The 23,736-nt window shown below is 46.3% G+C and overlaps 1 protein-coding gene across 4 annotated transcripts in view; it reads right to left on the bottom strand.

Moving 5' to 3' along the window:
- Positions 1-5,374: 5,374 nt before the first annotated feature.
- Positions 5,375-23,736, bottom strand: part of SPRING1 (SREBF pathway regulator in golgi 1) — a 139,543-nt gene continuing 121,181 nt past the window's right edge. For 2 of the 4 annotated variants that reach the window (XM_074007972.1, XM_065524860.2), the window contains one exon: positions 5,375-5,698. In XM_074007972.1, the coding sequence (XP_073864073.1) occupies positions 5,672-5,698 (27 nt within the window). In that variant the 3' untranslated portion in view covers positions 5,375-5,671. Of the gene's footprint in view, positions 5,699-8,538; positions 8,557-18,089; positions 18,117-23,736 lie in introns of those variants that run through there. The other 2 variants (XM_074007971.1, XM_065524861.1) reach the window with 2 other exon arrangements.

Genomic DNA, 23,736 nt, shown 5'->3' on the forward strand with positions numbered 1-23,736 from the left:
GGGCGAGCTCAGTGTCCTCACTTATGTCTAGGGACAGTAATAGTAATCATACCTCAAAGGGTGGCTGTCATGCATTGAAATGAGAGAGGGCACGTAAATAATTTAGCAATGGGACTTGCAGGTAGAAAGTGTAGGATCGTAGAGACAACTCTAGCTGTAGACATTATTATGACATGAACACAGTGTCTGACATATAAGCATTTAGTCAATATCTGAAAAACAAATGAATAGAAAACTCACAGAACATAGGTCAGAAGACTTTGCTTAGTTCCATTTCAGTCACCAACTTGCTATGAGACATGAAACACCCCTGTGCCTGCTGTTCCCCATCCAGAAAGCTTTCTTTATTGAGGATAGGACTCTCTGATCGGTACCTCAGTTTTCCCACCTGTCAAATGGGCACGACATTCATCTTACCTGTTGCTCAGAAATACGGAGGGGATCTGTTGAGGCATGTATGTGAAACTGCTTTGGAAAGTTTAAAGAGTAGGCTGGGCATGGTGGCTCATGCCTGTAATCCCGGAACTTGGGAGCACAAAGTGGGAGGATCGCTTGAGTCTAGGAGTCGGAGACTAGCCTGGGCAACATAGTGAGACCTCTCTCTACATAGAAAAATGCTTTTTTTAAAAAAAATAAAATTTAAAAATAAAGAGTAAAGGAAGGAAGGGAGTCTTTATTTTTTTTTAGGGTGGTTCCATGTGCCTGGTGGCGTTGCCCTTCCCTGAGCGGGTGCCTGGGGCTCTTTGGAACAAATGGTGTCCCTCCTGACACCAAGTGGTAGTCATATCTGAGCCCCAACTCACTGGCAGCAACATGTGGTGAGTTTGACAACACAAACGCTGGGCAAATTAACTCCTTCGCTACTGGCACAAGTTAGGCACACTCCAAGAAGTGGGTTTCCCCTCTCGAAAAGCTCGTTTTCCAAGCCAAAGGGCATAGGAAAGTGCGTGGTGGGTCTCAGGCATGGTGACTAATTGGGGTGACTCACAGCTAGAGGGAGGTGGATCAGGAAGCAAGACTCAGGCCAACTTAGGCACTATATAGAAAGGTATTTCAATCCAGTTCAGTGGGTCCTAGGGAGCCACAGAGGATTCACAAGCAGGGGAGAAACATATCCAGAAAGAGATTTCAGGCAACACCATGAGGAGTAAATGACAGCTAGGACTACAAAGCTCCTCCTGTGCCACGTGGTCGAGAGTTAGGGTGACCAACTGCCCTGGTTTGTCTGAGACAAAGGGAGCATCTGGGACATAGGATCTTCAGTTTTAAAACAAAGAAGTCTCAGGGTGATTTGGTCACCCGGCTCCAGTGTGAATAGCACCTCCTGGAGTTGTGCAATATAGTGACGTTGGCTCTATAATCCATACTTCCCCCGCCAGCCTCCTCTCTCATCCTCAAAAATACCTCTCTCCTTTGTCCCATTTCCTCTCAATTCTATTCTGCTGAGCTACAACTAGTTTAGTGGATTAACATATTGGGATGGATTGCATGCTTATCCCTTCCAGGTAATATTGTACATTTAAACAAAGGTCTCCTGCAGACAATGTTTTAATCCAAATGGAGTGACTCTGACAGTTAAACATTTAACTCATGAGAGATGGGGAAGATTTGAGGGGTCAGGGGGGAGTTTCCATGTCACCCACATCACATCCTGTCAGCAACTGTCTATTTTACCTTGCATGGAGCGGGCGCTGTCTTCCTGGATCTCCGCTCACCAGCCTGCCCTGCCAAGCAAGCCTGCAGGAGCCTGGGCTGCCTAAATATTCTGTAAATAATGCTGACTCCAGAACTTTGAAGATAGACTCACAGAATCACAGCAATAGGATCACAGAATGTCAGAGGAGAAACAGATGCTAGACATCATACAGTCCAGGGTCAGCAAATACACTGCACTCACGTTGCCTCTTCCCCCTGCTGTGCCCATGGCAGACATCACTAATCAATCATGACACTGTCTAGCTGAGCTTGTTTGGAGCATTCAGGGAAGCAGCTATCCATGATCTTGGATCTACTAATTGTAGCTAAGGTTTATTGAACACACTTACTATATTCCTTTTCCCACATCCTTTTTCATTATCATCACCTAAGTCACCAGCTGTTTGCCAGGCACTTTGTATCAGGATTTCTCAACTTCAGCATCATTGATTTTTTTTTTTTTTTCTTTTTTTGAGATGGAGTCTCGTTCTGTTGCCCAGGCTGGAGTGCAGCGGCACAATCTCGGCTCACTGCCACAATCTCGGCTCATTGCAATCTCCACCTCCCGGGTTCAAGCAATTCTCCTCTCTCAGCTTCCAGAGTAGCTGGGACTACAGATGTCCGTCACCACGACCAGCTAGCTAATTTTTGTATTTTTGTAGAGACAGCGTTTTGCCACGTTGGCCAGGCTGGTCCTGAACTCCTGACCTCAAGTGATCTGCCCACCTTGGCCTCCCAAAGTGTTGGGATTACAGGCATCAGCCATCGCACCCGGCCAGGATCATTGATATTTGCGTTGGATGATTCTTGGTGTTGGGGGGCTGCCCTGTAGGATGTTTAGCAGCATCCTTGGCCTCTATCCACAAAATGCCAGTAGTACCCCTCCCCCTAAGCTGTAACAACCAACACTGTCTCCAGACATCACCAAATACCCCCTTGGGTGTGGGAGTAGAGAGGGGACAAAGTTGCTCCCGGTTGAGAACCACCAGTTTCCAAATTATCTCTCATCTTCACAACATTCCTCTAGAGCAGATTTTTCTGGATTTTTTATTTTACAGATGAAGAAACTGAGGCCAAGAAGGAGCCCAAGATGAACTGGTAACAAAAGCAGGATGCCGAGCTCCAGTTCCCCTCTTAGGCCGGGAAATTCCGCTTGGTTCATTGTCTTCAGCAGCAAACTGCCGAGGCGGGGTTGGGGGTGGGGGAAGACTGGAACCTGTGAGGCTGAGAAAAACCAGATGCCCGATTGATGCTTCCACATAGGACCAGGGCGCTAGAGGTAGACAGGGCCTAGTGCCGTGTGGCAAATATTGAGGGCTCTTTCCCATCCTGCAAATGGCTCTGGGCGTGGAGACAGCCCAGGGAAGAGGCTGTCTAGGACCATATGGCGCTTGCCAGTGGCACTGAGGCTGTTAGAGGCAGTGGTGGCAATCCCACTAATAATACTCCCTTCTCTCCAACGTTGACAAGACTCTCCCCACTTCATGGGAAGCACATGAAATCTGGCCTTTTGCCTCCAGAGATTTAGGATTGAAAGCCTGACAGTTTGGACACACAGCCCGTGGGCAATATTACCCTTCTCCCGGGCTTGTGTCTGTGCCAAGAATTCCTAACAAAGGGAGAAAAGATTAATTAATTTTAAAAAATCCATAAAAATGCTCATGAAACTGACTAGTAAGAAACTGTCCAGTTTTGTTTTTTTTTTTCCTTGGTAGTGATCAGAATGTCGCAAGTTTCTACACACATATTTTACAGACGTTCCATAAATCTTCCCGTGGTGCCTCTTCCCTATAAGTAAGGTCCCTTGGGAAGTCATTGAGGCTTCCTCACTACATGTATTCAAGAGAAAATTGGTTGTAACACTTAGAGAAGGCGGCTGTCCGGGAGGGGGAGGTAGGGGTGGGGAGTGTGGAGAAGCTAGTCCAAGTTCAGTTGCCAAGGACAGAGAGACAAGGAAGCCTCCTTTTCTTGGAAATTCCTGAAATTTCCAAACTGTCTTTTACTTCTCATGCACAAATAATCTCTTTGTGCTATCTTTTTTATCCTTTTTATTTATTTACTTCTAATCGCCAAAGGGGGGGTCATTCTTTCGCACAAAATCTGAAAAAGTAGACGGAAGTAGAAAGAAAGACACAACCAACCAAATAAACAAAAATCCCACCCCAAATTCCAAGGTTGTTTTTTTTTTTTTTTGCTTTGTTTTATTTTGTTTTGAAAGGATTTTCCTGGGCAGTTTGACAGCACCGCTTCAGTGATGGGGGCCCAATGTTAGTGACAGTTCCCCAGGGAGCTTGTTAACATTGCAGATTCCTCCAAGCCTGCACCCCTGAGAGTGGGAGTTTGTAGGTCAGGGGGGTTGGGTCCCCCGAATCTGTGTTTTTAATAAGCCCTTGAGTGACTCTGAGGAGGGTGGTCATCAGACCACACTTTGAGAAATAATGAGTTTCAGATTTTTCAGACCCTCAGCAAACCTGAGATGTGAAAATCCAGATTTAAAACAAAAATCGGGGGCTAATGATTTGTTTTCTGGAAGGGTTTGGCTTAAATAGGCATTTCCCTCAGTGCCGTTAACATATGATTCTGTTCACACTCGGTGATTCAGCGAGGCAGCCAGGACTTCATCTGCACCACTCTGGGCCAATACGGCATACCGCCACCTTTTTACAGAGCAGCGTTGACGCCCATCTGCTCAAATAAATTAACGTTTCCATCTCAAATAACTCATTTGGCTGGATCACTGAGGTTACACGCCAACCCGAAGAGGAAGGGGAGGAGGCAATAGGGGGGGGGGGGGGGGAGAGGTAGGAAAGGCATTTTGCAACGTATGTTGCAAGTAATACCGTTGCATTTTTGTAGCCAGAAAGGAGGGGTGAGTAGATGAACACAGCTACTAGTGTAATTCACATGCACCCCTTTATTATCTCCTTTTCACGATTCCTACTGATGCTTAGGAGTAGGGTACAGCTTGCAGCTGGATTTGCTGATGGGCACGATATTCCCTGTGCAAAGACACTGTGGAGTTCGTGTGAGCCCATTGTGTGTGCATGGGCATGAGTGTGTGTATGGGGGCGGGGGTAAGGGGTGGAGGATTGTTCTGCAGAAGATCGTGATGTTCAGTGAGACGTACAGAGAACACACAGTGGAGACAGCAGGTAGTTTATTTCCTTTTTTAATGGACTTTATTTTTTACAACGGTTTTTGACTTTTTGAGAGTTTCGCTGCAAAATTGAGCAGCAGGTACAGAGATTCCCCATACACTTCCTTCCTGAAACATGCGCAGCCTCCGCCACCATCAACATCCTGCCCCAGAGTGGCATATTTGTTACAGTTGATGAACCTACGCCGACACATCCTTATCTCCCAAAGTGCACAGTTTACGTAACTTTTTTTTTTTTTTTTTTGAGATGGAATCTCACTCTGTGGCCCAGGCTGGAGTGCAGTGGCGCGATTTCAGCTCAATGCAACCTCTGCCTCCTGGGTTCAAGCGATTCTCCTGCCTCAGCCCTCCCTCGAGTAGCTGGGATTGCAGGCGTGCACCACCACGCCTGGCTAGTTTTTGTATTTTTAGTAGGGACGGGGTTTTGCCATGTTGGCCAGGCTGGTCTGGAACTCCCGACCTCAGGTGGTCCACCCACCTCCGCCTCCCAAAGTGCTGGGATTACAAGCGTGAGCCACCATGCCTGGCTGTAACTTTTTATTTTGAAATAATTTTAGAGTTACAAAAAGGTGCAAAATAGTGCAGGGTTCCCATATAACCTTCACCCAAGTTTCTCTACTCTTCACAGCTCACATAACCATCCTGCAATGATCAAAACCATCCAACATTGGTTCATTACTATTAACTAAACTAAGCTCCTATTTTCAAGTCTCACTGATTTTTCCACTTACGTCTTTTTTTCTGGACAACAGGTACTTTCAAGTCAGAGAGATCTGGGTGTGAATCCAGCTGTGTCACTCGAAAATTGTCCAAGTCAGATCATCTCTCTGAGCCTTGATTTTCTCTCTGTAAAATGGGAGATAACAAGGGCAACTTAATAGGGTCCTTGTGAAGATGAAATAAAAACATGTGTGTCCAGAGCTTGGCACACAAGTAGGCACTGATGTTGGTTTTATTTTCCTACTCTCTTTCAAAGAACCATCCTCAAGGACAAATGGGCATTTGCGTAAATTCCTGTTGGACCAGTTTGACTTCATCTCAGCTGCTGGATCAAGTTTCTCTATTTTGGAAAAAAAAAGAAAAGAAGAAGAAGAAAAGAAAAGGCCGCAGACATAGAGATTAATTAGGAAGCTATTGTAACAGTCCATGTAAGCTAAGTCTCCACAGTGGCTGCACAGAGGTAAGAAGAGAAAAAGTTGTTTTGTTGTTGTTGTTTTGTTTTGTTTTGTTTTTGTTTTTGTTTTAGAGATGGAGCCTTGCTCTGTCACCCAGGCTGGAGTGCAGTGGCGCGATCTTGGCTCACTGCAAACTCTATCTCCTGGGTTCATGCCATTCTCCTGCCTCAGCCTCCCGAGTAGCTGGGACTACAGGCACCCGCCACCATGCCCAGCTGATTTTTTGTATTTTTAGTAGAGACGGGGTTTCACTGTGTTAGCCAGGATGGTCTCGATCTCCTGACCTCGTGATCCACCCACCTCAGCCTCCCAAAGTGCTGAGATCACAAGCATGAGCCACCACGCCCAGCCAAGAGAAAAAGTTTAACAAACATTTCAAATGCAGAATAAAGAGGAGCTGATGACTGATTGGCTGGGCAGAGTTAAATGGGAGGAACCAATAATTTAAAAACTACAAGTTGGAATGACTAGGAAACTGGTCATCCTTTTAAATGAGATGAGCAAGAGAAAACCAGGTCCAGGCAAGAAAGAAGCGAGAAACCATGATCCTAACCAGCACTTGTCAAGTCTCTGGTGCTCATACACCATGCTTAGTACTTTCTAAGTGTGATTTCATTAAATTCATCTAAGAACCCAAGAAAACTGAGACACAGGGAAACTAAGTCACTTGCCCAAGTACTTTTGTTGGAAGTACTAATGTTGGAGGTACCTGCAGGCAGGACCAACCACCTAATTTGTAGGGCTCACTGCAAAATGAAAATGCAGGGTCTTTTGTTCAAAATATATGAAGAATTTCAAGCCAGGCATGGCGGCTCACACCTGTAATCCCAGCACTTTGGGAGGCCGAGGCGGGCAGATCACCTGAGGTCAGGAGTTGGAAACCAGCCTGGCCAACATGGTGAAACCCCCTCTCTACTACAAATACAATAATTAGCTGGGCATGGTGGCATGGACCTGTAATCCCAGCTACTCAGGAGGCTGAGGCAAGAGAATTGCTTGGACCCAGGAGGCAGATGTTGCAGTGAGCTGAGGTCATGCCACTGTACTCCTGCCTGGGCAACAGAGAGAGACTCTGTCTCAAAATAAATAAATAAATAAATAGAATTTCAAGACGCTGACAGCAGAACATTACACCAAGCACATGGTCCCTGTGTGATTGCACAGTGGCAGGCCCACAAAGTCCATATGAAGGCAGACATGAAAGTCGATTTTAAGAGGACATGAGAGCTAAGGCAGAGCTTTGAGGGCAGGCTTGCACACAACAAAAGAAACTCACAAGGAGTCATCAATAGGTAGGAGGAAGACTGGGAGGCACACTGAAAGCCACTAAGGTGGAGAAAGTGACACAAAAGAGGGAAGGGCCCAGTGAAACCAAATACAGCAAAAGAGTTAGGAGCCTGGGGATTAAGACGTCCCACGATCAAAAAGAAACCTTGCAGGCTGGCCACGGTGGCTCACACCTGTCATCTCAGCACTTTGGGAGGCCAAGGCAGGCGGATCACGAGGTCAAGAGATAAGGACCATCCTGGCCAACATGGTGAAAACCTGTCTGTACTAAAAATACAAAAACTAGCTGGGGATGGGGGTGCACGCCTGTAGTCCCAGCTACTCAGGAGGCTGAGGCAGGGGAATCACTTGAACCCGGGAGGCAGAGGTTGCAGTGAACCGAGATGGTGCCACTGCACTCCAGTCTGGCAACAGAGTGAGACTCTGTCTTAAAAAAAAAAAAAAAAAAGACACTTACACTTGAAATGTTTACCATAGCACAATTCACAATTGCAGAGATATGGAATCAACCTAAGGGACCACTAACCAATGAATAGATAAAGAATATGTGACTTATATATATATATTTGCACACACGGTGTGTATATATATGTGTATATACATATCACATGATTATATATATGTATATATATCACGTATATATTATATGTATGTTATGTATATACCATATGATTATATATGCCATGTGATATATATATAATGAAATACTATTCAGCCATAAAAAAGAACAAAATAATGTCTTTTGCAGCAACTTGAATAGAGCCGAAAGCAATTATCCCATATGAAGCAACTCAGGAATGGAAAACCAAATACCACATGTTCTCACTTATAATTGGTAGCTAAGCTGTGGGTACACAGAGGCATACAGTGGTATCATGGACACTGGAGACTCAGAAGTGGGGCGCGGATGAGGAATGAAAAATTACCTATTGGGTACAATGTACACTTTTCGGTTGACGGGTACACTAAAAGCCCAGATTTCACCACTACACAATTCATTCCCGTTACCAAAAACCACTCATTCCCCTAAAACGATTGAAATTTAAAAACAAAAGGATGCCTGTACCTTTGGTGACTGAGACATTTCTGTTGGCTTTTGGGAGCCCTGCTCTCAGGACTGGGCAGAAGTCAGGCTGCAACACCCAGAGAACTTAATGGAAGTGACGAGCAGCTGAAGTAACCCAGGCTTTCTCATCTCAAGAAGCTCTTCCATTGCCAAGAACAGAGGGCAAGCTGATGTCACTACAAAAGTGATTTTTAAAGAAAGTCAAACCGCTTAAAGACTGCTTCTTTTTTTTTTTTTTTTTTTTTTTTGAGACGGAGTCTGGCTCTGTCGCCCAGGCTGGAGTGCAGTGGCCGGATCTCAGCTCACTGCAAGCTCCGCCTCCCGGGTTCCCGCCATTCTCCTGCCTCAGCCTCCCGAGTAGCTGGGACCACAGGCGCCCGCCACCTCGCCCGGCTAGTTTTTTGTATTTTTAGTAGAGACGGGGTTTCACCGTATTAGCCAGGATGGTCTCGATCTCCTGACCTCGTGATCCGCCTGTCTCGGCCTCCCAAAGTGCTGGGATTACAGGCTTGAGCCACCGCGCCCGGCCTAAAGACTGCTTCTTATTTCGGCCCCATGGGTACTAAGAAATGGCTTCCTCCTTTTCTTCTTTTCCTCCTCCTCCCACTTAGCCTCACAAATGGTTGGCAGACTCTATCCTTAAATTGTGGCCAGGGACTGGAGCTGAAAACGCCTTTGAGGATTCTGCAGCAACCACTCAAATCTCTGTCTGGAGACGGGAATGCCGCCTCTGAGGCTTCAGAACGGGCAGGGAGGCTCAGAACCAGCCACAGACTACTTTCTTTCCTTTGTCTGGACAATCGCAACCAGGAGAGAGAAATCATCATAGGCTGTTTATTTGTAGACATTGGCCTGGCTGGTGGTCTCATTCTGAAATAAAGACACTAAAAGGGAAATAGGCAGACACCCCTGTCTTCTCCAGCCCAGGAGTTTCTACCTGGCACTAATGACATTTAGAGTATGATGATTCTTTGTTTGCCGGGGACAGGCTGTCCTGTGCATTGTCTCTGGCCCTTGCCAGATGACATCAGCACTCCCCACCCAATGTGACAACCAAAAATCCCTCTAGACATTGCCAAATGCCTCCTACGGGGGCAACACCGCCCCCAGTTGAGAACCGCTTCTCTAATTGATTAGCATGTACACAGCAAGCTCCCAGAAAATGCTGAACGGATGATTCGATTCTTTTTTTTTTTTTTTTTTTTGAGACTGAGTTCCGCTCTTGTTGCCCAGGCTGGAGTGCAATGTCACTATCTTGGCTCACTGAGACCTCTGCCTCCTGGGTTCAGGCGATTCTCCTGCCTCAGCCTCCCGAGTAGCTGGGATTACAGGTGCTCACCACCACACCCGACAAATTTTTTGTATTTTTAAGTAGAGATGGGGTTTCACCAGGTTGTCCTGGCTGCTCTTGAACTCCTGACCTCAGGTGATCCACACGCCTCGGCCTCCCAAAGTGCTGGGATTATAGATGTGAGCCACTGCACTGGCCAGGATGATTCTATTCTAAGAAGCTAGGAGAACATTCCAGATACCCCTCTGGGAACTATTCAGACTACCAAGCAGGGCAGTTCAAGAAGAGACCTAAGGCCGGACGCGGTGGCTCCTGCCTGTAATCCCAACACTTTGGGAGGTCAAAGCAGGCAGATCTCTTGAGCTCAGGAGTTCAAGACCAGCCTGGCCAATGTGGAGAAACCCCGTCTTTACTGAAAATACAAAAGTTAGCTGGGCATGGTGGCACACGCCTGTAATCCCAGCTACTCGGGAGGTTGGGGCAGGAGAATCACTTGAATTCCAGAGGTGGCAGTGAGCCGAGATGGCGCCACTGCACTCCAGCCGGGGCAACAGAGCGAGACTTTGTCTCAAAATTTAAAAAATAAAAAGAAGAGAACTAAGGTTTGTCTTCCGTTAAACAAAGGCAGACCTTCTAAGCAAAGGTCTTCTGTGAAAAAGACTTTCTGGAATGTAGAGGGGGAAGACTTACCACTGGGGCAGTGAGGAGTAAATGAAGTAAGACAGGCAAAGTGCTTGGCAGAGGAGTATCAAATGGAAAGTGTTAATTGGTTTTTTGTTTTTTTTTTTTAAACAGAGTTTCGCTCTTGTTGCCCAGGTTGGAGTGCAATGGTGTGATCTCGGCTCACCACAGCCTCCACCTCCCAGGTTCAAGCAATTCTCCTGCCTCAACCTCCCGAGTAGCTGGGATTACAGGCATGCGCCACCACACCCGGCTAATTTTGTATTGTTAGTAGAAACAGGGTTTCTCCACGTTGGTCAGGCTGGTCTCGAACTCCCGACCTCAGGTGATTCACCCGCCTCGGTCTCCCAAAGTGCTGGGATTACAGGCATGAGCCACCGTGCCCAATTAATTGGTGTTCTTATTGTTGTTATTATTATTCTATGTTCAAAAAACTGCACATAGCTCTTTACTCCTTAGAAAGTGGTGCAAAAAGATGTTGCACAGCACAGCCACTCAGTAGGCAGAGCAAGAACATTCCTGACTAGGAGAGTGTAGAGAAGATCAAATTTTAGAGCAGAAAAGAACATTTGAGATTATTTGGATCAACTTTTCACTTTACAAGTAAGGAAGTAGGCCGGGCCTGATGCCTCATGCCTGCAATCCCAGCACTTTAGGAGGTCAAAGCAGGAGGACCATGTGAGTATAGGAATTCGAGACCAGCCTGGACAACATAGCGAGATCCAGTCTCTATAAAAAAACAAAAATCAAGTAAGGAAGCAAAGTAAAGTGCAAGTACACAAAGGTGGTGTGAAATGACTCGTCCAAGGCCACAGAGAGCGTTAAGGGCGGGCCTGGGGCCAGAGCTCAGGCTTCCTGCCCCACCCAGAGACTGTTAGTCTGTCACCGAGGGGTGGAAGGGAGGGAGGTGCCTCCTCCCTCAATGTAAACCGGGTCCGTGCTCACAGACCTGTTCCAGAGACATCGCCGGTCAAAAATTCAAGTTCATGTGCAGTATTTTTAAGAAATGTTTCCATAGAGATGGACAAATAATTGGAAACAACAATCCAGACAGAAAAGAGCCATTCATTGGAATAGGATGTGTAGCATGAGCTGGGGTGACGGTCCTGCTGACCTGGAGGGATGGTCAGAAAAGCCAGGCTGAGAGCTGGGAGATTTGGGGTTATGAGCTAACATTCCAGGACAGGGGCTTGATATCCATTTTTTTTTTTTTTTTTTTTTCTTTTTGAGATGGGACTTTTGCTCTGTTAACTGGGGTCGGGCACAGTGGTGTGATCATAATTTACTGCCACCTCAAATTCCTGGGCTCAAACCATCCTCCTACCTCAGCCTCCCAAAGTGCTGGGATTACAGGCATGAGCCACCGTACCCGACAACTGAAATTTTTTTTTTTTTTTTTGAGACAGAGCCTTGCTCTGTTGCCCAGGCTGGAGTGCAGTGGCACGATCTCTGCTTACTGCAGCTTCTGCCTCCTGGGTTCAAGTGATTCTTCTGCCTCAGCCTCCCAAGTAGCTGAGATTACAGGCGTGTCACCACACCCACTCTATTTTTAGTAGAGATGGGGATTCACCATGTTGACCAGGCTGGTCTCCAACTCCTGGCCTCAAGTGATCTGTCCACCTCAGCCCCTCAAAGTGCTGGGATTACAGGTGTAAGCCACCTCCCCTAGTCCTGAAATCTTTTGATAGTCCTGTATGCACATCGATAATGCCCAGCCTGTGTGTCCACTGAACAAGCATAGGCTGGGACTTTCTGTATGCCAGGCCCAGGGGATGGTGCTGATAACACAATGATAGCTCCCTTTTTTTCCTTTTCTTTTTTTTTTTTTTTTTTTGAGACAGAGCCTCCCTCTGTCACTGCAACCTCCACCTCCCGGGTTCAAGCGATTCTTGTGCCTCAGCCTCCCGAGTAGCTGGGACTACAAGCACATGCCACCATGCTTGGTTAATTTTTGTACTTTTTTTTTTTTTTAGTTGAAGCAGGGTTTCGCCATGTTGGCTAGGCTGGTCTCGAATTACTGATCTCAAGTAATCCGCCCACCTCAGCCTCCCAAAGTGCTGGAATTACAGGCATGAGCCACTGCACCTGGCCTCCCTTTCCTTTGCCGGCTTCTAGAGGCCACCAGCATTCTTTGGCTCCTGGCCTCTCCCTTGCATCTCTCCAACCTCTTGCCTCTGTCCTCACACCTCCTCCTGCTGGTGACAGCACAGCCTTGCATTTTCTAGCCGAGGGGCCCTTGGAAAGGTACTTAGCATCTCTGAAACTGCGTCCTTGTCAGTGAGCTGGAGATCGTCAGAGCACCCACTTTGTATGAAGGGCAGACGGGAATGGGTGGAATGGGGTCTGTGTCAACGCCAAGCACTACGTCCTGCACACAATTTTATAACAGTAACAGTGATGGCGATCACCACCACTGTCATCCAACAGTCGTTTCCGTAGCTGGGAGACACAGAGGGAGAGGTGACTCCTGCCTGAGGCATTAGGAAAAAACTCTTTCTTTCTGGAGTGCAGTATCGTGATCACGGCTCAATGCAGCCTCCAACTTCTCACCTCAGGTGATCCTCTCCCCTCAGCCTCCCAAGTAACTAGGACTACAGGCATATATAAGAAAAACTTTTTTAGAAGTGATCCCTGAACTGGCCCTGATCAAATGACAATAAAGGAATGTGACCAGTAGACAAGGGAGAAGGGGTGTGCTGGACAGAAAAATCAGGACAGCAGAAGGCATGGGTGTTTGTAGAACAGGGAGGTCCCAAGTGGCCCAGAGCAGAAGGTCAGGGTTAGTGCCAGGAGGCGGGATGGATGGCAAAGGGATCGAGAGCTAGGGCTTTGGGCTCAGGCTCAAGTTCAAGTCCTGCAGCTCCAGATAAGAGCTCTGCAAACTGGGGTACCTCGTTAGCTGCTGCCGCTGTGCCTTTGTGAAAGGCTCACGGGAACAGTGCCTACCCCCTAGGCTTGCAGCAATTAAAGGCCGTTCTGATATGGGAGAGGCGCAAGAGGCAACTTGGAAAGGGCTTTGCGGGCCTGGCCAAGGAGTTTGCACTCTGCAGGATCACGTCCTCGCTTTTCATCTACTCTTCATCCTGTGTGCTCCGTCATTTTCCCTCAGACAACAGGAAGGCTGACCACTGACCTTCCTAATCTTACGTCTCTGCCACTGTTCTCCTGAACTGAAAAATAATAGCTTTTGCCGGGCACAGTGGCTCATGCCTGTAATCTCAGCACTTTGGGAGGCCAAGGTGGGTGGACCACCTGAGGTCAGGAGTTCGAGACCAGCCTGGGCAACATGGTGAAACCCCGTCTCTACTAAAAATACAAAAGTTAGCCAGGCATGGTGGTGGGTGCCTGTAATCCCAGCTACTTGGGAGGCTGAGACAGGATAATTGGTTGAACCCAGAAGGTGGAAGTTGCAGTGAGCCGAGATCATGCCACTGCACTCCAGCCTGGGCAACAGAGCAAGACTTCATCTCAAATAAATAAATAAACAAACAAATAAAGAAAGAAATAAAAATAAATAAAAAAGAAAAAGAAAAATAATAATAGCTTTTTTTCCCACAGGTGGAAAAAATGTTATGAAACCACTGGTCACCTGTAAAATGTGGGTAACGATGGCATTGACCTTATATGGTTGCTTTGAGGATTCACAGAGTGAACGTGCAGAAAGTGTCAATGTTATAATGTAGGAGGCTAAAAGCTTAGGATCGGAAGTCAGAGGGACTGAGCCTGAATTGAAGCGATGTCACTTATTAGCTCTGTAATGCGGGCAAGTGACTTAACCTCTCTGGGTTGCAACTCCTTGTTTGTAAAATGAGGATGATAATATCAGCCACAGAGGTTCTTTGGCAAGCATACTAGGAGATCCTCTAGGATGCACTCATTAACTACGATGATGATGGTGATGATGATGATGATGATGTCCTTTCTGTTCACATATAAGACAAATTAGGCCCAGAGAGGGAAAGTGCCTTTCCCAAGGTCACACAGCAAGTTGGTAACACAGCAAGTTGGTAGTAATCTGTCACACAGGCAGCTTCCTGTAGGTTCTGCAGTCCGGGTGAATTCCTGGCATGAGTTCTGGGGATGGGAATCCGAGATGGTACAAAGCATGCCCCCTCCCTAGGCTGTTTTCCTGTGTGAAGGGCAAGGTAGCATCCCCCACCTGCAGCCTATAAATTCGCCCCGGTGGCCGCTGCCTCCCAGGACTGTGTGGCTCTGCCTGCTGAGGAATCAGATGGTACCAGCAGACGGTCTCTCCATGCTACTGGAACCTGCATCGCGCCCATCGTTTATTTTGGACAGGACGCAAGATGAGATATCAAAGGAATCAGCTGCTGGTCAGAGGAAACAGAAAAGGGCCAGAACTCCGCCTGGCTCTGCTGGGCACAGAGTAAGCCCCCTCTCCCCTGCAAGTCCGAATTAGGCTCCCCACTTTTAATCCAACTTTATTAATTGAAATTAAATCGAGTCAAAGATAGAGAGGCAAACTAGTTTCTTGGTTTCAAGCTTTTTGCTAAAAAAAAAAAAAAAGATATATCTACATTTTTAAAAACTGGAGGTATTTATAGAATCAGAGTTAAGATTAGAGAGTTTCAAGTAACAGTCGAGGCCAATGGAAGTAAAGGGTCAGGAGTCCTGGCTCCCCACATTCAAATGAGCCAAGGGATGACCTCAAACACATCAGTTCGGGGTTTTATTTTTCCAACATGCTCTGCTGAATAATTGAGCTTTTCAGACCTCTCTGGAACAGATGCTGGTGTGAATAAAGCCTTCCTTTGCTCGAGGCACAACAGAAACACCCCCTAATGCCCAGCCAACGCGCCCACAAGATTTCAACTATTATTCAGGCCAACAGGAGGTATTGCAATTAAGAGATGATTGTCACCAACCCTCTTTAACAGCAAGCACGTCCAAGAAGGAGGCTCCGGGGGAGGGTGGCTCTAGGGGGCCACCATCGTCAGGGTTGGCAGGTTTCCACTCTGGGAGTGAGTGACCAGGTCACGGGTGGATTGAGACACTGATATTTTCTTTGGCAGGTAGGACATAGTAAAAACAACAAGGTCAGGAGACCTGGGACCAGAGGTGCCCCCAAGTCTCCCTTCCGTTTCCCTCTCTATAAAATGGACATCTCCAGAAACCAGCCCTCTAAGTTTTATTTTATTTTTATTTAATTAATTAATCTATCTATTTATTTATTTATTTATTTATTTATTTATTTATTTATGTTTTAGAGACGAGGTCTCACTCTGTTGTTGTCCAGGTTGAAGAGCAGTGGTGCTATCATAGCTCACTGCAGCCTCCAACTCCTGGGCTCAAGGGCTCCTCCTGTCTCAGCCTCCCAAGTAACTGAGACTATAGGTGTGTGCCACCACACCGGGCTACATATTTTATTTTTTGTAGAGACAGGGTCTCCCTATGTTGGTCTCAAACTCCTGGTTTCAAATAATCCTCCCACCTCAACCTCCCAAAGTGTCAGAATTACAGGCATGAGCCACCACACCTGGCCCCTCCAAGTTTTAAAGTATTGAATAGCCCTCAAAGAAAATCAAACCAGCTGTGTCTCAGAGGATCCTCCTGGCAGCTTGCAGACTGTAAAGAATTTCAAAGAAACTCTGGTTGTTCCACTCTGGTTGTGGAAGTCATATTGGTCACTAGGATCTGAAAACATGTAGCTGAGAAGGGTTGAAGGGAATGGCTGAAGACCAGAGGGCGTACATTGTCTTTTCACCAACAGGAACTAGCAACCTTCTGTTCCACCAGTTTTTCATAGCAAAATTAAAAGGTTATCAAGGGATGCCCCCCCAATCAATGACTATTGTTAGGACGAAGAACAATAGACTTACCTTCACTTCAGCCTGTCTAGGATTCCGAAGTGCTTTTTGAATGCGAGTCCATTCATCCTCACAGTGACCTTGGAAGCATTCCATTAGGCAAAATCTGTATTATTTTTGCCTCTACAAAATATGTAGTGCCATTCTCTTGATGGAAAAATTAATCAAGCTATGATCTGAAAAGAATAATGGGGAGAAAATGTTGGGGGTGGTCTGAACTCACATGGACAGTCTGAATAACTCCCAGACTTAAAATGTTGTACCTAGACCTCTGCCGTGGTGGGGAAGTGTCGATTTTGAAGGGTCAGGGCCCGGAAGCACTTTCTGATGGTCTGAGCACCAGGAAGCCTTTAGGTTCACTGAGTTTGCGTCTCCTGAAATAATATTATTTATTATTCTTGGCTGTGCCGCTCACTTACTGAGTGACTTTAGGGAATCATTCTAACCTCTCCACTTTCCTCGTTTGTAAATGGGTTAATTATATTTGCCCACCTCACAGAAGTGTTGTGGAGCTAAAACAATTAAAGGTGAAACAGAAAAGGCCCTTTCCTCAAACCGCAGGCTGCCTGAAGATTCCTAACTCCGCATGCAGTGAAATAGCTAAATGCCTTCACTTACATGGGTGGTTATAGTCCTGGCTGGTAATCACCAACTGGCGATCAGTTCTGCAATCAGCAAATTTAGTGCCAGGCTGGGGGGACCTGGGGCAATGCAGGACTGGAGCACAAGTCCCAACCCTGCCACTTCCTGGCTGTGTGACCTTGGGTAAGCCGCCTAACCTCTCTGAACCCCTGTTTTCTGCTCTATGAACGGGGAAGACCTATATCCGTCCCTTTAAAGTTGCTGTAAGGATTCAATGAAACTCCTGGCATTTAATCGGTGCTTGATAAAGGACATCTATTATGATGGCCTGTCATTTTCCATCAGGCCTAACAAACTTAATTAAGTGCTTACAAAATATGCAGTACTTACTTATACCACTGATGGGAAACAAGAAGAGGGTTTTAGGTGATATGTGGAATTTCCTAGATATATGGAATTAGGGAACATTAGAAGGAGGACATCAAACTTGTGATTTTAACACTGTTAGTGATTAGAATGAGGCTAAGTTGTTAGAACATGAGTTAATTTAAAAATTATACTAAATAAATCAAAGTATTTGTGTACATGGATAGGGTGAAAAAAAAATTTTTTTTTTTTTGAGACAGGGTCTTGCTCTGTTGCCCAGGCTGGAGGGCAGTGGCATGATCTCAGCTCACTGCAACCTCTGTCTCCCAGGTTCAAGTGATTCTCCTGCCTCAGCCTCCCAAGTAGCTGGGATTACAGGTGTCCACCATTACACCCAACTAAATTTTTTTTTTTTTTTTTTTTGAGATGGAGTCTTTTTTTTTTTTTTTTTTTTTTTTGAGACGGAGTCTCGCTCTGTCGCCCAGGCTGAAGTGCAGTGGCCAGCTCTCAGCTCACTGCAAGCTCCGCCTCCCGGGTTCCCGCCATTCTCCTGCCTCAGCCTCCCGAGTAGCTGGGACCACAGGCGCCGCCACCTCGCCCGGCTAATTTTTTGTGTTTTTAGTAGAGACGGGGTTTCGCCGTGTTAGCCAGGATGGTCTCCATATCCTGACCTTGTGATCCGCCCGTCTTGGCCTCCCAAAGTGCTGGGATTACAGGCTTGAGCCACCGCGCCCGGCCGAGATGGAGTCTTGCTGGGTTTCCTAGACTGGAGTGCAGTGGTATGATCTTGGTTCATCGCACCCTCCTCCTTCTGGGTTCCAGCAGTTCTCCTGCCTCAGCCTCCTGAGTAGCTGGGATTACAGATGTGAGCCACCACACCTGGCCTTGGTAAAAATTTTTAAGTGGTACATGAAAGGCCTCAACATTCCTTGCCTCTACAAAATATGTAGTGCCATTCTCTTGATGGAAAAATTAATCAAGCTATGATCTGAAAAGAATAATGGGGAGAAAATGTTGGGGGTGGTCTGAACTCACATGGACAGTCTGAATAACTCCCAGACTTAAAATGTTGTACCTAGACCTCTGCCGTGGTGGGGAAGTGTCGATTTTGAAGGGTCAGGGCCCGGAAGCACTTTCTGATGGTCTGAGCACCAGGAAGCCTTTAGGTTCACTGAGTTTGCGTCTCCTGAAATAATATTATTTATTATTCTTGGCTGTGCCGCTCACTTACTGAGTGACTTTAGGGAATCATTCTAACCTCTCCACTTTCCTCGTTTGTAAATGGGTTAATTATATTTGCCCACCTCACAGAAGTGTTGTGGAGCTAAAACAATTAAAGGTGAAACAGAAAAGGCCCTTTCCTCAAACCGCAGGCTGCCTGAAGATTCCTAACTCCGCATGCAGTGAAATAGCTAAATGCCTTCACTTACATGGGTGGTTATAGTCCTGGCTGGTAATCACCAACTGGCGATCAGTTCTGCAATCAGCAAATTTAGTGCCAGGCTGGGGGGACCTGGGGCAATGCAGGACTGGAGGACAGAATGTGGACACCATGATTCAGCTTGCCTCAAAGAATAAGCCCTTTAATACTTTTGAGAAACTGTACATTGCCCTATATGGAAAAAAGTGCTGGGCTAGTGGCAGACTCTGATCTTAGGTTTTCACATTCATCAGTCATGTGACTGTGACCAGGCCCCTAAGTCTCCCTAAGCCTCAGTTTCCCATGTATAAAGTGGGCTAATAAGATGTAGGAGAGTAAAAATAAGATAATAAAAATGAAAACCACTGGAAAATTGCAAAATCATGGTCCAATCTAAGAGGTTCATTGTTATCCCTACTGTGTGGTTTGACAGAAATGATCTATACTTATCCACCAGCCTATGAGACAATAGCAGGGATGACATTCAAAATCAAGGATGGTTCAATCCCAACTCTGCCAGACATTAGCTTGTAGCCTTGAGCAGGTTCTTTAAGGTCTCTGAGCCTCCATTTCTTCATCTATAAAAAAGGGTTAGTAATAACACCCTTAGCAATTCAACTCAAAGGGCTCATTTTCCTCTAAAGAATGACAAATCAAAGGAAAAGCCCAATAGCCCAAAGAAAAATGGTGTGAAAAGATAGTGTACCCCAACTAAAATATAAATGGCTCTTAAATATGTAAATACATCCTCAATCTCACTCATAAGAGAAATGCTCATTAAAATCACACTGAGGCTGGGCATGGTGGCTCATGCCTGTAATCCCAGCACTCTGAGAGGCTGAGGCAGGTGGATCACTTGAGGTCAAGAGTTCGAGACCAGCCTGGCCAACATAGTGAAACCTCATCTCTACTAAAAATACAAAAATTAGTCAGGTGTGGTGATGCATGCCTGTAATCCCCACTACTTGGGAGGCTGAGGCAGAAGAATCACTTGAACCTGGAGGTAGAGGTTGCAGTGAGCTGAGGTCATGCTACTACACTCCAGCCTGGGTGATAGAGAAAAAGAAAGAAAAGAAAAGAAAGAGGAAAGAAAGAAAGCAGAAAAGAAAGAAAGAAGAAGAGAAAAGAAAAACACACTTTTTTATCATTAAATTTGCAAAGAATTGGTTTGATAGAGATGTATCAGTAAAGTATGGGAAATGCAGGTGCCTGGATATTGATGGTGGGGAGGTAAATTGTTACAAATTCTATGAAGGGCAATGTACAGTTTCTCAAAAGTATTAAAGGGCTTATTCTTTGAGGCAAGCTGAATCATGGTGTCCACATTCTAATCCCTGTAATGTGTGAGTGTTACCTAAGTGACAACAAAAAGGACCTCGTAGATGTGATTAAAGCAAGAATCTTGAGATGGAAGGTTATTCTAGGTTGGCCCAGTGGGTCTGATGTCATCACAAGGGTCCTTGTAAGAGGGAGGCAGGAGGTCAGAGGGGAAAGGTGATGTGATGACTGAGCAGAGGTACAGGGAAGTCCTTTGAAAATGAAGGAAGGACCCACAAGCCAAGGAATTGAAGCAGCACTACAAGCTGAAAAAGACAAAGAAACAGATCTTTCCTTAGAGCCCGTGGGAGGAACCAGCCCTGTCCACACCTTGATTTTAGCCCAGTGAAATTGCTTTTAGACTTCTGACCTCCAGGACTGTGAGAGAACAATGTGTGTTGTCTTGGGCCACTGTGTTAGTGGTCCTTGGTTAACAGCAGCCACGGAAAACAGACACCCCCTTTCCCCAAGCAATTCCACTGTTAGAACTTCATCCAACAGATACACTGGGACAGGTGCAAAATAACTGCATACAAGCTTCTTCATTAAAGCAGAAATTGTAGTAGCCAAACACTGGAAACGAGCTAAATATCCAACAGGGATTGGTCAATAAAGCTGAGTACCTCCGTGGAAGGGAGAGAAGGAAGAAGTGAGGGAGTAAAGGGAGGAACAAAGGAAAGGAGGAAAGGGAAGGGGAAGAAAAGAGGAAAAAACAAACATGCTTGTAATCCCAGCACTTTTGGAGGCCAAGGTGGGAGGATTGCTTGAGCCCAGGAGTTCAAGTCTTCAATGAGCTGTGACTGTGCCACTGCCCTCTCGCCTGGGCAACAGAGCGAGATGCTGTCTCTAACTAAAAAATAAAAATAAAAAAAAGAGAAACAAATAGGCTTTCTAGATTTTTAGTCCAGCTGTGCAGGCTCAAAGGCCCTGGGTCCCTGGCTGCAGGTCCCCTGAAGGTGGGACAGTGGAGGATGAGAGAACGTGATGCCTCTGAAGTTAGGTCATCACTGACCTCAGTCTGGCTTTCTCCCTTTCATCCTGAGCAGGGTCCACCTAGGCATGGCTTTCCTGTCCCTCCCAGCCCTTTAGAGTGGATATCTGCAGGCTAGTTGTCCTGTTGATAAATCGGGGTAGGTTGTGACCTCACGTTGTCTATCAGGCTCAAGTCAACCCAAGACATGCTGCCTCTTTTCTGCTGCACTAAACCTAGCAAGGTGACACCCCTCTAACACGCCTTCCCTCTGCCAACCCCACATCCAGCATTTAAATTGCAGGAAGATCACCATTGTGACAGTAGATTTCCAGCTGACACCCCCAGGGTAAGCACTAAGGAGCTCCCTAATTATCTAATCCTGAGAAGCCCATGGGTGAAGCCGAGTGGAGCTCTTCTCTATCAGTAAACACGACATGCAGTTCTTTGTCTTCAGTGCAAAGCAAGGCTTTTTCCTGCCATGCGAGGAATACTCCTGCATGATAGATTAAAATCCCTCAAAGAGAGAGAAAGAGGAAAGTAAAATAAATGTATTTCCATGACTATAAGTACAAATCCCCGTGCGAGGCCCCGTGCGATCCTCAGCTGGGCTGGAGCTATTTTAAAACGAATGAAGCAAACCTACTCGATTGAAAAATCCTCTGTTACAGGATAGAGATGGGTAAGAAATCAGTGCCGGGGCTCTTGGAGTGCTTGATTGTGGTTATAAACATTACTAGCTGCATCAGCAAAGCTGCTGAGAGTCCACCGTAAACCTTTTTCGAGAGGAATCAGGAGGCAGGGCTGACCAGGCAAGTTCAAAACCTGAACCCTTGTTACTCAGAGGCTTCCTAGGCTGCTAAAAATATCCAGTGATCTGCCTAAAGCAGGGACAAGTGAGGGAAGCCTTTCTTCCCTCTGCTTCCTTGTCGCCTGCAAGAAAAGGAGCCAGTTAATGGGCGACAGAGGAGGAAGCAAATCCAACAGATACACGGAGCAGCAATTTTTGCCACGTGCATTGTTGCACAGAAGGATGGCAGCGGTGTCTTCCTACGCTGAAGGAGCTCAGGGGAGGCCACAGCCTGGACTTTAGACCAGAGAGAATGTGAGTTCAAATCCCAGCTCTACCACTGATTCATTTGCGTGGTCCTCTACCCAAGACAGGGGACTTTATAAGCCTCAGTCTTCCCATCTGTAAAATGGAAACAATAATGCCACCATGTGAATTGTAAGCTTTAAAGATAATATAGGGTAAGTGCTGGACTTGCAGTGCATTTCCCAATGGCAGCTGTTATTATTGCTGTGACAACTTAGTGAGGAGAGACAGATACATAAAAGCAATGGGGGCTGAGCATGGTGTCTCGCACCTGTAATCCCAGCACTTTGGTAGGTCAAGGTGGATGGATCACCTGAGGTCAGGAGTTCAAGACCAGCCTGGGCAACATGGTGAAACCCTTTCGCTACTAAAAATACAAAAGTTAGCTGTGCATGGTGGTGCATGTCTGTAATCCCAGCTACTTGGGAGGCTGAAACACGAGAATCCCTTGAATCCAGGATGCAGAGGTTGCAGTGACCCGAGGTCATGTCAGTGCACTCCAGCCTGGGTCAGAGTGAGACTCTGCCTAAAAAGCAATGGGAAATCAAGCAAGCAAGAGGAAGAACATACAATCCCAGGGTTGTATGGTTTGGACATAAGCATTGGAAAAATTCTCAGAATGGAAAGGTTCCTGCCAAGTCCTTACCTGATCTCCAGCCTATAGAAATCTCCCCTAAGCTTCCAAAGCCAGGGAAATGCTAGATTTCCTCAAAGCCTGTCCAGATGTGCCAGTGGTTTGTTCTTCCTTTGCAGCACTGGGCATGTGTAGAACTGAATGTCATCATTCCCTCTCTGTCGCCCAGGTGACTCTCAAATGGCAGGTGTGTAATGTGTGTAATAAATGACTAGGTCAGGGCGCTTGAGTAGATAGTGAGAAATACACTAAGTAGAGAGGGCAGAGAGACTCTAATTGATGTGGCATGTGTATGTGTCAGCATTCAATCAGAGAGGCTGGGCCACCATACATATCTGTGCACATATACTTACGTGTGTGTGTGTTTGTGTGTGTGTGTGTGTGATAGAGATTTGACCTTACATGATTGTGGGAGCTGTTTAGCAGTCTCTGTAAAGCTGCTGTCTTTGCTCCTGATGCTGGAGCCTGAAGTCCTCAGGGCAGGCATTTGGAAAGAGAAGAGGAATGTTATTCAGACACCAACTGGTATACAGAAATTTGATTCTAACACTAGCCATTTGAAGTTAGTGTCAGATTCCACAATTTTAAGGGCGTGGTTGCCAAGAAGACTGCCCTACTTCAAATACTAGCCACAGTGGGGTCCTCAGGGCCACCTGCTCTTCTGACCAACTGGCTACAAAGCTTAGGAGAGGTTCTCACAACCCCTTTTATATTCACTAATTCATTAGAACAGTTCACAGAACCTAAAAAAGCACCATACTTCTGATGACTGTTTTATTGTAAGGATGTAAATCAGAACCAGCCAGATGAAGAGACACATAGGGCAAGGTTTGGGAGGGTCTCAAATTCAGGGCTTCCATGCCTCTTCCCATGGATTTGGGGTACACAGCTGCTCTGGGGACATTTATGTGTTCACCAGCCAGGAAGCACCACTGAGCTTCAGTGTGCACAGTTTTTATTGAGTTTCCTTATGTAGGCATGATTGATTGAGTCACTTGCCATGTGACTGGACTCAATCTCCATCTCCATCCCCTCCCCAAAGGGCAGGTTGACTCAAAGTTCCAACCCTTCTCATAATGGAGTTGGTCTTATTAGTGACCAGCCCCCATTCTGAGTCATCTTATCTCTTAGCATTAACTCAGGTGTGGTCCAAGAGGCTCATGAAGAACAA

The sequence above is a fragment of the Macaca fascicularis genome, chromosome 11 (assembly GCF_037993035.2).
Source record: "Macaca fascicularis isolate 582-1 chromosome 11, T2T-MFA8v1.1".
Taxonomy (NCBI): Eukaryota; Metazoa; Chordata; class Mammalia; order Primates; family Cercopithecidae; genus Macaca; species Macaca fascicularis.